The sequence below is a fragment of the Lontra canadensis genome, unplaced genomic scaffold, assembly GCF_010015895.1.
Source record: "Lontra canadensis isolate GAN:19392208 unplaced genomic scaffold, GSC_riverotter_1.0 scaffold74, whole genome shotgun sequence".
Lineage (NCBI taxonomy): Eukaryota > Metazoa > Chordata > Mammalia > Carnivora > Mustelidae > Lontra > Lontra canadensis.
In genome coordinates, this window is record NW_022631068.1 from 6447634 (window position 1) to 6463324 (window position 15691).

Sequence of the window (15691 nt, forward strand, 5' to 3'; positions counted from 1 at the left end):
TTTGATAGCTCTTACTATTTCCTCACATTTAAGTAAACCAAACTTGGTGGAAGAGGTGTGTGTATGGAGATAGTCCTCTTTCAGTCTGATGGCAACTTCAGAACTGGATTTTAAGTTTCATGTGTCTAGGAAACTGTATGAGTGAAGAATTATAAGAAGGGAGTATGATGGAATTTTTTGCAAAAAAAAAAATTTGAAAGATCAAATGAACGGATGAATGAATGAATAATAAATAAATTCAGATCTTAGATCTTAGTCACAAGGCGTATACTCTTCATGTGTGGACAGACAACATCATGATTTAAAATTCTCCAGTCCCCTGCATCCCTTAAGGAACTGCTACACGGGGAAAATGCCTTATTATCTGTGAGTTTGCTGATTGAACAGGTTTTCATTTAAGAAGCATCTTTTAAGAAACAAAACAGATGAACACAGGGGAAGGGGAAAAAAAGAGAGAGGGAAGCATAAGAGACTTTTAACCACAGAGAACAAACTGAGGGTTGCTGGAGGGGAGGTGGGTGGGGGATGGGCTTAGTGGGTGATGAGCATTTAGGAGGGCACTTGGGTTGAGTACTGGGAGTTATATGTAAGTGATAATCACTAAGTTCTACTCCTCTAACCAATACCACATTATATATTAACTAACTAGAATTTAAATAAAAATTTGAAAAAGGAAAATAAATAAGTATCTTTTCCAGTAACTACCATAGACCACAGTGGATGACTAGAAGCTGTCAATGCGAAAAAAAATCTTGAATCAATTTTCTCATTGCCTCTGAGTTCTTCTGTTAGTTGAACTAATAAAGCTTTCAGTTGGAAACCAAAAAGCTTGGGTAGCTTTTTAAAACCCCATTCAGATAAGTAGTGCATTTTATCTTGAAACAATAAAGCCTAAAGCCACTGTATAATAATAGTCCTGATACATAAATACATACTCAGCAGAATATAAAATTATGTCAAGATGAATGTTGAGATGGCCTAGTTCTTCACTCTGTTTGAAAAAAATAAAAAAACACCTGACTTCATAAAAAGAAAGTCCTAGATAATTTATACATAATAGCTACTGAGTATTTGGTTTAAACATCTTTCATTTTGATCATCTTCTTTATTATATCTTGGCTTATAACTTGCAAAGAAACCAAGTTTTCAAGTAATTTTTAATCCTCTCAGCAAAAGCAGACAGTTAGGCTTTCTGGTTTGTTGCTCAATGAAAAGAGAAATTTGAAATTTCTGCTGCTCAGAATAGGACATGAGGTGAGGTGAGGTTTAATACCCCCATGGAGACAGCAGAAGGGAGCCAATATTATAGCATCGACTTCAGGATTATTTGGAGAAAGAAAACAGCTGTGCCCGTAGATGTTAATCATAATCAAGAGGAAGGACAATGAGAAATTCCATTTCTCCAAGTGGAACCCTTTCTTCTTGGATTTTTTGTATGATTCACTGTGGGTAAGGAAGTGATTGAGCTAGGGCTGATGGCAGTGGTCTCTGTGTTGCAGAATTGACTTTCTCACAACAATAACACTGTGTACTCTGCTTGATGTCTTTTCACACTTCACTTTTGAAAGGGAATTTAGGGCAAGGGTTTTTCTTTTTTTTCCTACCTCAAGATTTCATTTCAGTAGCGCACAAGATGAAGTGCGTCCTTTGTGTCCCAGTGTTTTGAACAGCAAATAAAATGAAAAGATGCCCTGATGAAGGGGGAAAATCTATTTGAATGAATGATAAAGTAGATCACTGTCCCCAGTGTGTATCAAGAGGCTTCTGTCTTTAGCTGTTCAAAGGTCTTTGCCTGCACAGAGCATCTTATCTTTGTGGCAACTGATAGGCTACCCTCTGTTGCAGAGCTCTTTTGTAGTTATTTGCAAGGGGATCTTGATTCACAACTCGCTCAATCTGTTCTCTTTCAACAGCTAATGACAAGAAATCTCCGTGGTGGGGAAGGTATGCTAGGGAGGAACTGCGGAGCATGGATAGCAGCTTATCCATATGCTTCCCTCCTGTTTCTTGCCTTTTGGATTCTTGGCAGATAACTTTCGATGCCACACGACACAATCACATACAGAGTATAACCTGTAGTTTATCTTCTGTGAAATTCTTGATAATTTTTTCTCTGAGAAATGTCAATTCTCAGATTGTAAATTCACTATATCTCGAATAGTGTTTCAAAAAAGAGTCGATAGAAAAACGGACAAAGGTCATGAACAGCCTTGTCGTAGAAGACATAAAAAAACCTAGGATGGCACATGATGTGGTGAGCCCCGGGTGTGGTACACAACTGATGACTTCATTGAACTCTGCAACTGACGCTAGGGATGTACTCTGTATTAGCTAATTGAATTTAAATGAAAAAAAAATCTAATAAAAATATAAAAATGTTGGACAGCTTAGCAATAAGGTAAATGCACATATAAGCTATGAAAAATTAGCAAAGATTGAGAAAATTATATGCTTAGTGTTGAGTATGTAGGAAAATAGGATCTTCTATACTTTGCTGAAGAAAACTGGAAATTGGTATGCCTTCTTTAGAGGGCAATTTGACATTGTGTATCAAAGACCTTACAAGTATTTAATGTTCTTTTGTCAAATTGGTTTCTAAAATTTTATCCAAAGACAGTAAGTAGTGGTAGGCATCAGAATGTCTACTGAAAATTTTTTTTCTAACAGTAAAACAAATGGAAATGAAAGGAATCTATAACATTTAGTGATATCTTAAACCAACTCGAGTCATCATCCTCAGATACCAACCAAAAATAATATTCTTGAGACTATTTAAGAATATAGAAAACTCACAAAATGCTATGAACATGAGGCCACCCATTTATATCTAGTAAACAACAATAAAATATATTCCCAGAATTTGAAGGAAAGATAAATAGTAATTACATTGTCAATGATGTCATTTTCTTTTTCCACTACCTGTTAACAAAATTGAGAGAGCAAACAGGTGTGGCATGTAATCTAAAGCGTGAACAATTAATTTTCTTTATATTAAGATACAATTTGAACCATTTTGTATAGAGCATTATTTGTTGACCTAAAATGTTACACATTGAGAATTATAATGGCAATTTTGCATTATTGAGGTTAAACGGACATTTCAAGGGACTGTAGACTTTTACACTGCTGTAAGACCAGATGATACAGATCTTTGTGTGCTCTGTGGAACATGCTTTAACACTGTGGGTCTACACTTTATGCTCAGCAATAACCCCCACTGTTCAAATCAGGCTGATACATATGCCAATGACTAGAAATCGGTTTTTATCATGTCTCATAATTGATTTCATTGGATTCCTTAAAAATATTTAAGATTGTTAATTGTAAATTAACAATTACCATCCTAATTGTAAATCCTGATTGTTTAATCAGTTTAAAAAAATGAACATGAATGTTTCCTTGAATTTAATAGTATATAGTTTATCAGCCTAAAGGCAAAATATTCTTCTGATAAATTTTTTGTAAGAAATGAACTTTACTTTTAATAGTGGAGTAAAAAAAAAAAACATTTAGAAGATTTCTAGTGTGAAAGCAATTTCTGTTTTCAGGTATAAAAGTTAATAGAATGTATTAATAGTCTCCCTAATAGTAAATATAATGATTTTTCCAGGATTAAATACTTTAATAACCTTTTCTAACATAATGCTGAATATTTTGATATGGCCCATTTTTATCATTTAAATTAAGACCAAAAATCTATGATTTATTCTCAATCTTAAAAAGTTTTAGGTTATGAATCCTAAAATTGATGCTCTTATATGTGACTTTAAATAAGAAACTATTTCCTTCAATTAATGATATACTTGTGTAGGGATTTATTATTTGTAATTTACTTTAGTATACTAATTTAGATATTGCCAAGTGTCATGATTTTTCCAGAGTCTTGTTTATGTTGCTTAATTTGTAAGCATTCTGCTGAGCTGGGAGATGGGGGGGAAAGAAGGTTGGGGGGAGAATACTTTAAAAATGCGTAATTTTTGTTTGCTGTAATTGTGTCAATATCATTATGTTATTGGATGATTGTAGGATTTGGAAGCCAGTGACAATTCTTCATCTATTTCTCAGAGAAAGAATCTACTCAGCGAGAAAAGGGTTTGCTATCTGCTGTGCTAGCATGCAAATGTGTGTGATTTTTTTCTGTTTTTATTTTCTGTGTTTGTGTTTGCTGTGTGGCACTGTTTTCTGTTGATGCATGACTCTGATGAGTAGTTTTACAAAATCCTTTGTTTTCCGAATGTTGGTCAAGCACCGGTCTATCTGCAGTGTTAGTTTGATGCTTCTGTGGAAAATTAAAAAGGATTGTGTGTGGATTTGTAAACATTGTTTTCCATTTTATACTTGGAAGTCATCTGTTACATCAGAAAAAGAATCTTTGTCTACCTTCCAGTGTTTGATAAGTCATCTCTTTTCTGTATTGAGGACTCAAAAAGTATTTCTGTGGGGAAAAGGCAATAATTACTATTACTAGGTATAAACAACAATTTCAAGGTAGCCATTCAGCACTATGAGTCATTTATATTTATTTTCTTTGCCAGGGACAATTTATTTTAGGCTTTTGGTTTTTTAAAACCTGTTCTTATACTTACTTGGTTAGCATCTCAATTCTGTTTTTTCCTTTTGAATTCAGATAGTCTTTCCAAATTTAACCATTTGCCCTATGCCAGAGCAAATGTAAGAGAAAACAGTACAGAATCTGATTGGGAGAACTAAATGTCTCCCTGGAATGAGAATTAAGTCAGGATTCAGCAGAGTCAGTGTTGAATTAGGGAAGCAAATGGCTTTCTAGCTTTCCCAGAATCAAATTTTTGCTGCACCATATTCAATAATAATAACCATGTGCTCCATACTGTTGGCTAAGTAGTACACATGTTACCATATCTAATCCTCCAACAACCAATGTTTTATAAATGAGAATGACCCAGAGAATTAAATAACTCGCCCCAAGTACACTTCCCAGCTGCCCAGCCATAATAGGAATTCAGCTCCATTTACCTCCAGAGATCATGTCCCTGTGTTACAGAAAGTGATGCTCTGTTTGAATAATTTTAGAAGTTCATATGATTATTCCAAGTAGGAGGAAAAATAAATCATAAATGTAGACAAAATTAGAAAAAATTCTTGCCTCTTGTTGCTGTTCTGAGTGTTAGTGATGTAATCTATTAATTTCACATAAGGTTCAGGTACTGAGGAAAGGAAGGGCATACTCATTCTAGGACATTTCTCAACTTAGTGGCAAAGGCAATTAACTAGAGTTTATTCTTTTTTTTTTTTTAAGATTTTATTTATCTGTCAGAGAGAAAGAGAGAGAGAGAGCACAAACAGGTGGAGGGGCAGAGGGAGAGGGAGACGCCCTCCCTGCTGAGCAGGGAGCTTGATGAGGGACTCGATTCCAAGATCCTGAGATCATGACTTGAGCTGAAGGCAGATGCTTAACTGACTGAGCCCCTCATAGATTTTCTTCTATATATCATACATAATTAATGAGATTATGAACAAATTATCTTGGTTTGCATGAATATGTGGATGTCAGATTGAAAAGTGAGCAGTGATTCTGAGAAATCTGGATACACACAAACTCAGCATTCATGAGCTGGTGAAAATCTTTGCTTTGTCTTCTCTTTGGCATCCCTGATATCAGTTTCAAATTTAAAGGTACCTAAATTTCTGTGCTACTCCTAATTGCCTCTTACCTTTAAAATCAAAGGTTTCTGCATGGGTCTTACCAGGAGTGACATGATGAAGGGAGTGGTTTGTGACTAGCCCTTCACTTTTTGGGAAGCAACTTTTGTGCTTTATTAATCTTGGCACAAGAGAAATGCTCATAATCACCACTAAGGGCTAATCCAAAGCATGAATTATTTTTCTTCCAATCATCATCGTCATCACTGTTATCTGAAACATTTGTAGAGTGTTTTGAGAATATCTCTCTATCTACATAGATAGATAGATATCTCAAAGCACATTTGAATGTTTTTAACAAAACACAGGAATTATAACTGGTGTTTACTATAATACACAACATTGGTTAATACAGTGCTTCTCCGACATTAAAGTGCGTACCCATCACCTGGAGAACTTGTTTAAATGTAGGTTCTTGTCAATAAGTCTGGGGTGGGACCGAATACTTTGTATTTTTATCCAGCTCCCAGGTGATGCCAATGCTGCTGGTCTGTGGACCCCACTTAAGTAGCAAGGGAGTAATATTTATTGAGCACTTGCCATATGTACCAAGTACTTTTAACCATAAATCACCTCAAAAGGAGAGCAAGTAGAAGGCAAGATGCCTGTTTGGGAGATGAAAAAATGATGCAGCTTAGACTAGAACCCAATCCTTCTGACTTCTCATTTATTGTGTTTTCTATCACACCTCTCTTTCTGAGTATTAGAACTTGTTCTCTATTCTGGGAAGGTGGACAACTATTAATTTATGGTATTTTCACAATTAAATAATAATCAGCCAAAGTGTATTTTTTTCAAGTTTCCTTCCTAAATTTAAATCTTAATTAGCCCAGTCTCCTTTAAAACCAGTGTTAATATTGTAGTCTCTATTGTACAGACACCAAACAGACAACACACTTTTTCGTGTTTCCATTTCTTTGCCCAATGTGTTAAAATTTAATATATTTAGCTAAATTACATTTATGGTGAAATGCATTTTATCCTTGCAGATTTTGTGACATTGAAACTCTATCCTTTGCTTTAGTGGAAGACCTCATTTTCTATTCCTGGAGCTAGCAGCACTCCATTTGACATTTGATGCCCATGAGATTTTTATAGAATCTAGGTTATAAGACTGCGTCTCTTGCCACATATTTTTGAATAGGGATCTGTCTTACTTTTCTCAGAGCTGTTCTGCATTATGATTTTCTTTGAGGTGGTTTTGATTATTTTAAAAAATCCAATGATAAAACCCTTCACATAATAATTACCATTGGCTGGAGAGCTTTCTATTTTTTAAAAAACAATTTTTTAGATGAAAGAAAACAATAGTGATTCCCTCTTCTCCTAACTCAAAGCAAAAAACCATATGAATATTTCAATGACAGAGTGAAAAAAATAGTGTAAACTTTAGTATAAGGAGAAGTTTTATTGTTTTTTTGAAAAGGGGAATCATTAAAATGATTTAAGATGAGTATCCTTATGACTCAATACAAAAGCTTTCATTTAAATGTAATATACAAAATTTGTCTTTTATAATCAACTTAGGTAATTTACTAAAAATAGACTCATCTAAATTATTTTATTGTCAGAGACAGAAAAATTAATGGTAAGGTGTTTGCTGTTTCACAAAACGACACACTTTTCTTAAGCTTTATACTTAGCTCAAACTTGTAATAACTATCGGCTATCTGCTTTATATTTCTGAATATGCTGATTAAATTGACCTACTTAACCTGGGATTTGATTTAGATTGATTTATAATTAGTGGTCTCTGATATAATATAAATGATAAAATATTCAATATATACTCATTGTAATAGACCATTTTAGATTATACATATTATACCAATAGTAATTTTTTTATTCCAAAGTTTTTATCATGCCTAGCATAGTGAATGACGCCCGATTGTTGCACACACACAAAAATGTTTTTAGGGAAAAAAATAAGTGAATTATTGTTGACTAAGCCAAATGAAGACAATCTTTAAACAAATAATTTATAATAACAAAAATTTTAAAAACTAATAAAGCTAGCGTTGGGCTAGTCTTTCCTATTTGCCACGCACTGTGTCAAGAATAAAAATAAATATTACCTTGTTTGATCCTCACCAAAACCTTCCAAGATATGCAGTTTTGTTTTTCCTCAGAAAAATGAGATATTGTAGAATTACCTCCCAAGATAATGCAACCAGTAAGCCTTAGAGTTGATACTCACACCCAGATCTTTGTGGTTTGAATCCCCTGGCCACTATACTCTATCAACTTACTTTAGAAACTTGCTTGAGTGCAAAAACCAAACAAAGTCACCTCCTTGGGAAATTTAGATACTATTTAAAGACTCTTGAATTTCGTTATATACCCATAAAGCAAGAGTATTTGCTTTTACAATTAAATAAACATTGACATCATTTGTGCTTTCTCAAGACACCAGGTAAGATGTTAGTCTTTATTTAGCTTGTTCATTGTCGAAACCACGATCATCACTGGATGATTGTCATCATCCTTGATTTTTGAGTTGTAATGCTTAATGGGTAGTTACTGTTTTGTGCTAAATTATGCACCTCTACAGCTTCATCTCATTCATGGCTCACTGGTCATCAGACCAACTTGTTTTTTGTTTTGTTTTGTTTCATTTTTGTGGGGTTTTTTGGTCGTTTTAGGCCAGGTATAATATACCTGCTTTTTAAAAAGGCATTATTATGTGAGACAATAACACAGGGGTTTTTTTGAAGCAATTTATTTTCTTTATGAAAATTAACATTTCTAAGAAAATGGGGAAGTACAGTAATCATCCTACTAGTTTTTCCTAAGAAATGATGCTGAGGGAGAGGTTCATTTGTCTTAAATTTTATAAGCTTGTTCTTTTAGGGATATGAAAAAATTTTATGTATGAAATTTACATATATATATACATATATATATAAAATACTCTTTTAAGGATGTAAAATGAAGAATCATGCAGTTACTTCCTAGTTTGCCAAAATTGATTTGCCAAAATGAGTCCATGGTAGATTCAGCCTTAGAGTTGGGCATTCCAAAGCTGTTTTAAGTCGCTAGCTCAGTTGAGGAAGCAAAGAAATACACAATAGTAATGTGTCTCACATATGTCTTTGTTACTCACATTATCGTTTTTCTTCAGGATGAATTTTATTCTCTGTAAAATGTATCTATTCAAATACTTACATAGTCCTCAAGCTATAGATAATGAGTTGGTTAAGGAATCTTTATAGGTGGGTCAGGTATTACTTTTTGTAACTGGTTATTGACTGCACATTGACACAATTTGGTCAGGTTAGTAGTAATTTTTTATATTTTGACCCTATTTCCATCAAGAAATACAGGAGATTGTGTCCAGGACTTCCAGAGCTATAGCCACTTACTTTGCATAGCGTTCACTGAAGATGAGGTTATTAACAGGGCCTAAATAAAATCTTCCTCTCAGTTCTTATATATTCTTTTTTCCATTCAGAACCTATGTTTATTGCTTTGTTCCATGGATGGGGTTTTTTAAAGGCCTAAATCAGAAAGAATTTATTATCTAGACAGAAAGATTGATTTTCATTGTCTGCTTCTGTTTTGTGATGTTTGTGATTGTTCTCTTTTTGAAATTGATGCCTTTGTGGTATTATAGTCCATTTGTTATATGGCACTGTAGTTGATTCAATGAAGTTGTGAAGTTTGTATCATTCTAGCCTGAGTCAACCGGGTGGTGCCTTTGAAATTGGAGTTATTAACTACCCTTATTTTTAGATCCTTTAATTAGAAATAACTTAAGGCTTCCTGATGAGGGGAATTCACTCAGGGTCACCTAAAACCAAACTTTATATTACCAAGAATTGGAATATTCTATAACTGAGATTTTTCCATAATTCTTTTTTAATGAAAATTGTTGATGGGAATAGAATTTATTTTGTGAGCTTCAAAAGTGACATTTTATAACAAAATAATAAAATTGTGTCTGTTTAAAGCCAATTATGACTTTTACACTCCAAGTAAATGTTCTATTTCTCTTCACCACAAACTCCCAATAAATTCCATTCTGATGTCAGTGGACCAATATTGCCAGTACCATAATCTGTGGAGTGAAAGAATTAGATATTTAAGTTAAAGGAATAGAATAATTCTGGGAAGTGGAATTATTATAAAATTCTATGTTTAAGAATTAAAGCAATATTACTGTTTTTCTTAAAATTGATCAGTAAGCTAGTATTTTCTTTTATCAGGATATTGTCTATATAAAGACCATTCTTAATGCATCATATTTTTTTAAATATCTGTTGGCTTTATTAGGTGCAGTACATAACAATGTATTTAAAATGCTCTATCTTGTTAAAAAGAGAGCAATATAAGCAGGACATACACTTTTGGTAGGCTCAACGAATGCAAGTATGATTTGTCAACATTACTGAATGCGTCCAAACCAATTAGTAAAGCAAGATTTATTAAGCAATCAGAATATATTAGAATCTGATCAATACAAAGAACAGTCTTGTAATTTGCTCATTTTATGGACAAAGTTGACTATTGGTGTATATTGATACATATTTACAAATCCATTCTGTTGAAAGAATATCTTTCTAAAGTATCATTTAATCAGATTTGATTAGCAGAGGACATCAAGTTTCAGAGTCTCACTTGATGTCACTGCTTGGAGTATAATGAAGGACTGTGGTGTATCATTTTTATCCTTATTCATTGCATTATTTCTGCTCAAATCACTAGTGAGGTAGACTCAGGATTTTGCAAAGTCCAGCTTTGTTCCACGGTCTTCCATGTGCTGCATATTTTTAAATATCAACTATTTATATTATAATGACAACTACATATATTTCCAAGATCGACTTACTAATATTATTTAATAAAAGAAAACACTTTCAGGGTGAGATTAACTCAGGGTAAGATTTCCTGAGACTCATGACTTTGAGAAGGGAGGTTAGGCGGAGAGTTTTGAAAGCTGCTTTAAGACTTTGATAGAGCTAAGTGTATGTGGGATGGGATGGCTTCTGTGAATGTGAGAAAGAAGACTAGCCCATTGACGGGAAGCATGAGGGATGAGAGATCATTGGCAAGCCTGTTCGCTATTGAGCTGCTTTACAATCCCTTCTATTGTAAAGATGTCCACCTCTGTCTTATCTTTCAGTCCTCCACAAGCAACCCAGAGAAGTGTGTCTCTGTTTGCTGGAGCTTGGCCGGATTGCAGCCAGGTAGGTCAAACTGCTGTCACTATTTCAAGACGTGGACCATCTCAGCATTGAAGCAACTGAGAAGCTTGCTGGCTTTTCATTGCTAATTTAACCTGGGCATTGAGAAGCTATTTTTTCCAAATATAATTAGTACAAACATCTCAAGAGCAATTGTTCAAACGAAAAGCATGCCACCAATATTCCTAGCCCTACAATCTTGTCAAAGCCACTATATCTAATAAGCATTTACTAAAAGCGTATCCTCTCATCTAAGACATTTGCCTTCCAGTCTTTTCTTGGGGGAGTGGGGGAGGGTCTTGTACATCAAGTTGTGTGTGACAATTACTCTTTCTGCTAAAGTCTATTTCTGTTATGTCTCTCTCTCCCAACTCCTCACCTCCTCTCTTTCTGTTTATTTTTTATAATTTAATTCTTAATATAATCCCTAATATCATCTACTAATATTTAATAAATTTATTATTAAATAAATTTCTTTTTTTCTCATTATCCTTCATTCAGCATCCCATGTCTTAGGTCTTTTAGCTTCTACTGCTAAGTAGAGGGATAATTTTTCAGTTATTTTCCGTATTTTCATTAGAGAATGGCATAGAATATTTTCCTTCATATGTGAAGATACATTTGGAATCATTTTCTTCTAGGAAAAGAAAAGTAATTGTAAAAGTCAAAATCATAGCTAAATAGACAGAGAAAGGGACTTTATTACTTCAGGTGACTTGCTTTGGTTTCATGTCTTATCTTTCATTTTCTTGCAAATGACCAAACAGAACTTCTGACAGTTCTATGAAACCCAAAGAATTAGAAATGAAGATGTAAGTAGTCAAAGAAGACATGATTCAAACTAAAAATTCAGAATTACTTAGATGTTTTTCATCAAAATCTGGGTTCACTGTTAGGAGAGAGATCAGATGAGCCAATAAGATAAAGTGAGAGCTAGCTCTGGGTGAGAATTCTCAAAGAAAAATTTATAAAGAAAATCGGGGTAAAGAAAATACGAGGCATACCCATCAGAAAATTATAGCAATGGGTAGAAAGCTTGCTGCCAGTGAATAGACCTGGGCTTTTTTGTTTGTTTTTATTTTTGGTTTTGATCCAATGGGAAATTAACCTGCAATCAGAAGTAACTCCAGGTTCCGTAAAACATGATTGACAACATAATCTCAATAAATTGTATATCAAGTATGAATTTTACTTTACCACAGTATGTGGGTATGATGAAGATTCTTTAATTAAAAAAAAAATCAAATTAAGTACGACTGAAGCTCCACTCAAAATGAAAAAGCCAATTTGAGACATTTGGAGGTTTCCCTATTCTCTCCCATACTGTGCCCAGATACTGTGTGAAGGCCTTGGGATAGGGTCCCTGGTCCTCTGTCCACTCAGGCCTCTACTGCTGGAGCTTAGTTTGAGCTTGGAGGGTCCCATTCTTTCTTTAGACCCCCCCCCCCCACAGAGCTGTCACCTTCTTGGGTTCTATGAGGGAGCGAGACAACGGCAGACTCTGCTAAACCACCTAGTCTTGGGGCTTCTGACCTGTAGGGCAAACGACCTTGAGTCAAAGGAATGGTATCCTTTGAACTCTACAGATATCCCCTAAAAGGGGGAAAGTGAAAAATACAAGGGGAAGAAAAACACACAAAGTAAAATTTCAATAAATGAGCGGCTGCCACTGAAATGTTAGAGTGAGAGAAACATGGATGGTTCCTACTTAAGAGATAAGGCAGAACATTTTTTGTTCAATTTTTTAATTTTAATTATACTGCTAGAATATTCTAAAGGGCCAGATTCCATTTTGTTGTTTTAATAATCTAAATACATGAATCAAGTCAGCATCATGATTCTGAAAGTCACAATGTATAGGTAGAGAGAAGGCGGTGTACCATCTGCAGAATTAGTCACGAGATGTCATTATCCTCTTGTTAGTTTATAATATTTGCCTATTTTCTAGGTTTATTTTTTTGATTATGCTTTTTATTACTGGAGCACTCAGATTAGGAATCCTGCTGGACCAGACTTTTTAACTATGACGGAGTCATTAAAGGAGAAGACATGACACCCAATGACAAAATCCCTTTAGAAATCCCCTTTCCTTCAGTTCCAAGTCTGGCATAAATTATCCCTTGCCATGGTACATAAAACAAATTAAAATCTTAATTTTAATGACAGAGATCATAAGGGCCTGGTCAATTTCATGGTGATGGATCATGTCAAGTTTTATGTGTTTTTTTTCCCCCAGTTATTTTGAAACTGAGAGTCTGGGTTGCTCTATTTCTTTATCATTCTTTTTTTTTTTAAAACCAGTTTATTGGGTGACATACAAAAAGGTGTCCATATTTAATATATACGAGTTGATGAGTTTGGAGATGAGTGTATATCTGTGCAACCATACCACAGTCTAGGCCATTAGTCGATCTATCACCCCTCACATTTTCATCCTGCTAGTATTAGTATTAGTATTATCACCATTGTCATTGTTATTTATGATACAAATGGGTTGCTCCATTTCTGACCATACTTACAACCATGTAAGCTGGTGAAAGCAGTAATTATTCATATTACAAAGATATTACTAATTTCAAAAAGGAATTATCTAAGGATTAAGATAACCCTTATGTTACAATGCTCTATTTATAAACCTTTCTTTTATTTTCTTCACTTACCTGAGTGACGTGAAATACTGTACTTACACTGAAACCCAGAAAACATGCTGAGATCATTCAGGGTGTTATTTTGTTGTGTGCAGCATAAGGTAAAACAGTTGAATACCAATCGGATAGATTGAACATTTAAGTATACCTGTCTACTTAAGTTTCTATCTGTACACATTTGAAGATCTTATCTTTTTTTTTTTATTTGAAGGGAGTTCAGTTGTTCTTTACAGACAGCAAACCAGTAAACCCAAATTTCACTCCCTAAGCTGTATGTTGGAACATATTAGTTAAAGGGGAAAAAAAAAAGGAAAATTCATCCACCTGACTTCATTTTATTCCTAAATTTTTCTTTGAACATATTGAAACTATGTCTGCATCTTTACCTTCTGCTTCCTCCTCTCCTTGTGTCTCCATTAGAGAATTACAGAAATTACTGAGTTAAGACATCATTGACCAAAACTAGAAGTGATTTGGGGAAAGCTCTTATGAATCAGTACATTAATTTGTACACACGCTGGATGAGTTTTTTACTATAATGAGGTCCCCAGCACAATCTTATGAATTGTGAACGTTTTTCTAATAATCACTGACAGTTGATGTTTTTAATATTTGATTCTAAACATTAACTCCTTGAAATTACATAAATGTCATCTTAAAAGTATCCACATCACTTCAGATATGATTCTCAAGATGTTTCTGATTCTCTGCCATCTTCTCCTGACTGGGAAAACTCAGTGACACTCCTTTGAGAGCTGTGGGCTTCTCTGAGTTCTGACAGGGGAGAATGAGACCACTTATTTTTGTTCTTATGGGTAAAACTTCCTTTTATTTTCAACTGAATAGAGCTATCATCACTGGAGAGTGAAATCCCACTGTTAATATTTCAGAAACCATGTCAGTTTCTGTGTGTAAAATATGCATGTTTTCCTTTTGAAAAGTAAAACCCTCAGCAAAAGCAGGTCAGTAAAACCTGAAAGATCTTTTTAATGGCAATGCTTTGATATTCATTGCTGAAAAGTGTCCCTATGAAGTCAACATTTTACAGACTACAGAACTAAGATTACCTTTATGCTAGAAGTTAAAAACTTTTGATATTTTAGTCTGGGGCCATAATCATTAATATCTTAGTGGAGCTTTTTATATTATTATTTTTGAGTGCTTCCTTAATTTTGAACAACACTTATGACCATTTGAAAGAAATACACTTGGTGAACATTTTTGTTAGTCTATTTCAATGCATGGCCTAATGAAGTGTTGCTTAAAATAAAAATATTCTTATACAAGGTTTATTAATTAACACATCCTACTTAAAACACTTGACTCTGCTAAGAATATCACATGTGCTCATGTGAGTGAAATTTCCTTCCAAATGCAAATCTGTCTTTAAATTACTTCAGAACAGAATAAAAATAGGGCAAAACTATCTTGCAAGAATCTATAAACTGTCAACTATAAGCTCATCTGTTTACCTATAAACTTATCGGCCTTAAAAAGGGGGAGTTTCTAAAATGTGTCCCCCTTACTCTACGGACCCTTATTCAGTGTGAAAACAATAAATTCTCTCTCCCAAAACTCAAAAAATCTCATAGCTGGAAAGGAGTAGAAAACAGTATAGATTTGTGACAACCTCACAGAGTAGAAATGTGAGGTGGTATAGAATTAATCATGGAAACCAGTAAAAGCAACCTTTTGGAGAGTAGAAAAAAAAAGACCTATTTGGTGACTAAGTTGGCTTGCAGGTGTGAGCCCCCAGCCTCAGGGGAATGTCATGATTTACAGCCTGTTGACATCTCCAGACAGACAGGAAGCCAATGAATCGTATTTAAGTGTGCATTTTGGGACTGGCTGACTCTACCCTAGGCAGCTTGAAGTATTTAAAAGCCAATATAAGCAGAGATTTGGAGCTTAGTGTTGATTCTCTATGTTCAGTGGCAGAGCTAATTTTCAGCATTCCCAGATAAAGAAAAATCTTCAGGGCAAGGCTTTCCATGTATGACTTTGTTACCAACTTCATTCAAACTTAGGCTAACTTTGGATCAGACATGGTGAAGCCTATTGTTCCTCTAGTAATACATTGTTATTTTACTTGTAAAAAACAGAGAGAGAGAGAGAGAGAGAGAGAAGAAAAGTAAAAAATTATGCAGCCTGTTCCTGAAAGGTGGCCTGAATCCACCAACA

The 15691-nt window shown here is 34.3% G+C and overlaps 1 protein-coding gene across 2 annotated transcripts in view; it reads left to right on the plus strand.

Annotated features, from left to right (window-relative positions):
- The window catches only part of GAS2 (growth arrest specific 2), a 121994-nt gene that overhangs the window by 45643 nt on the left and 60660 nt on the right, over positions 1 to 15691 (plus strand). For both annotated transcript variants that reach the window (XM_032881222.1, XM_032881221.1), the window contains exon 5: positions 10802 to 10865. In XM_032881222.1, coding sequence (XP_032737113.1) covers positions 10802 to 10865 — 64 coding nt within the window. The remainder of the gene's footprint in view (positions 1 to 10801; positions 10866 to 15691) is intronic.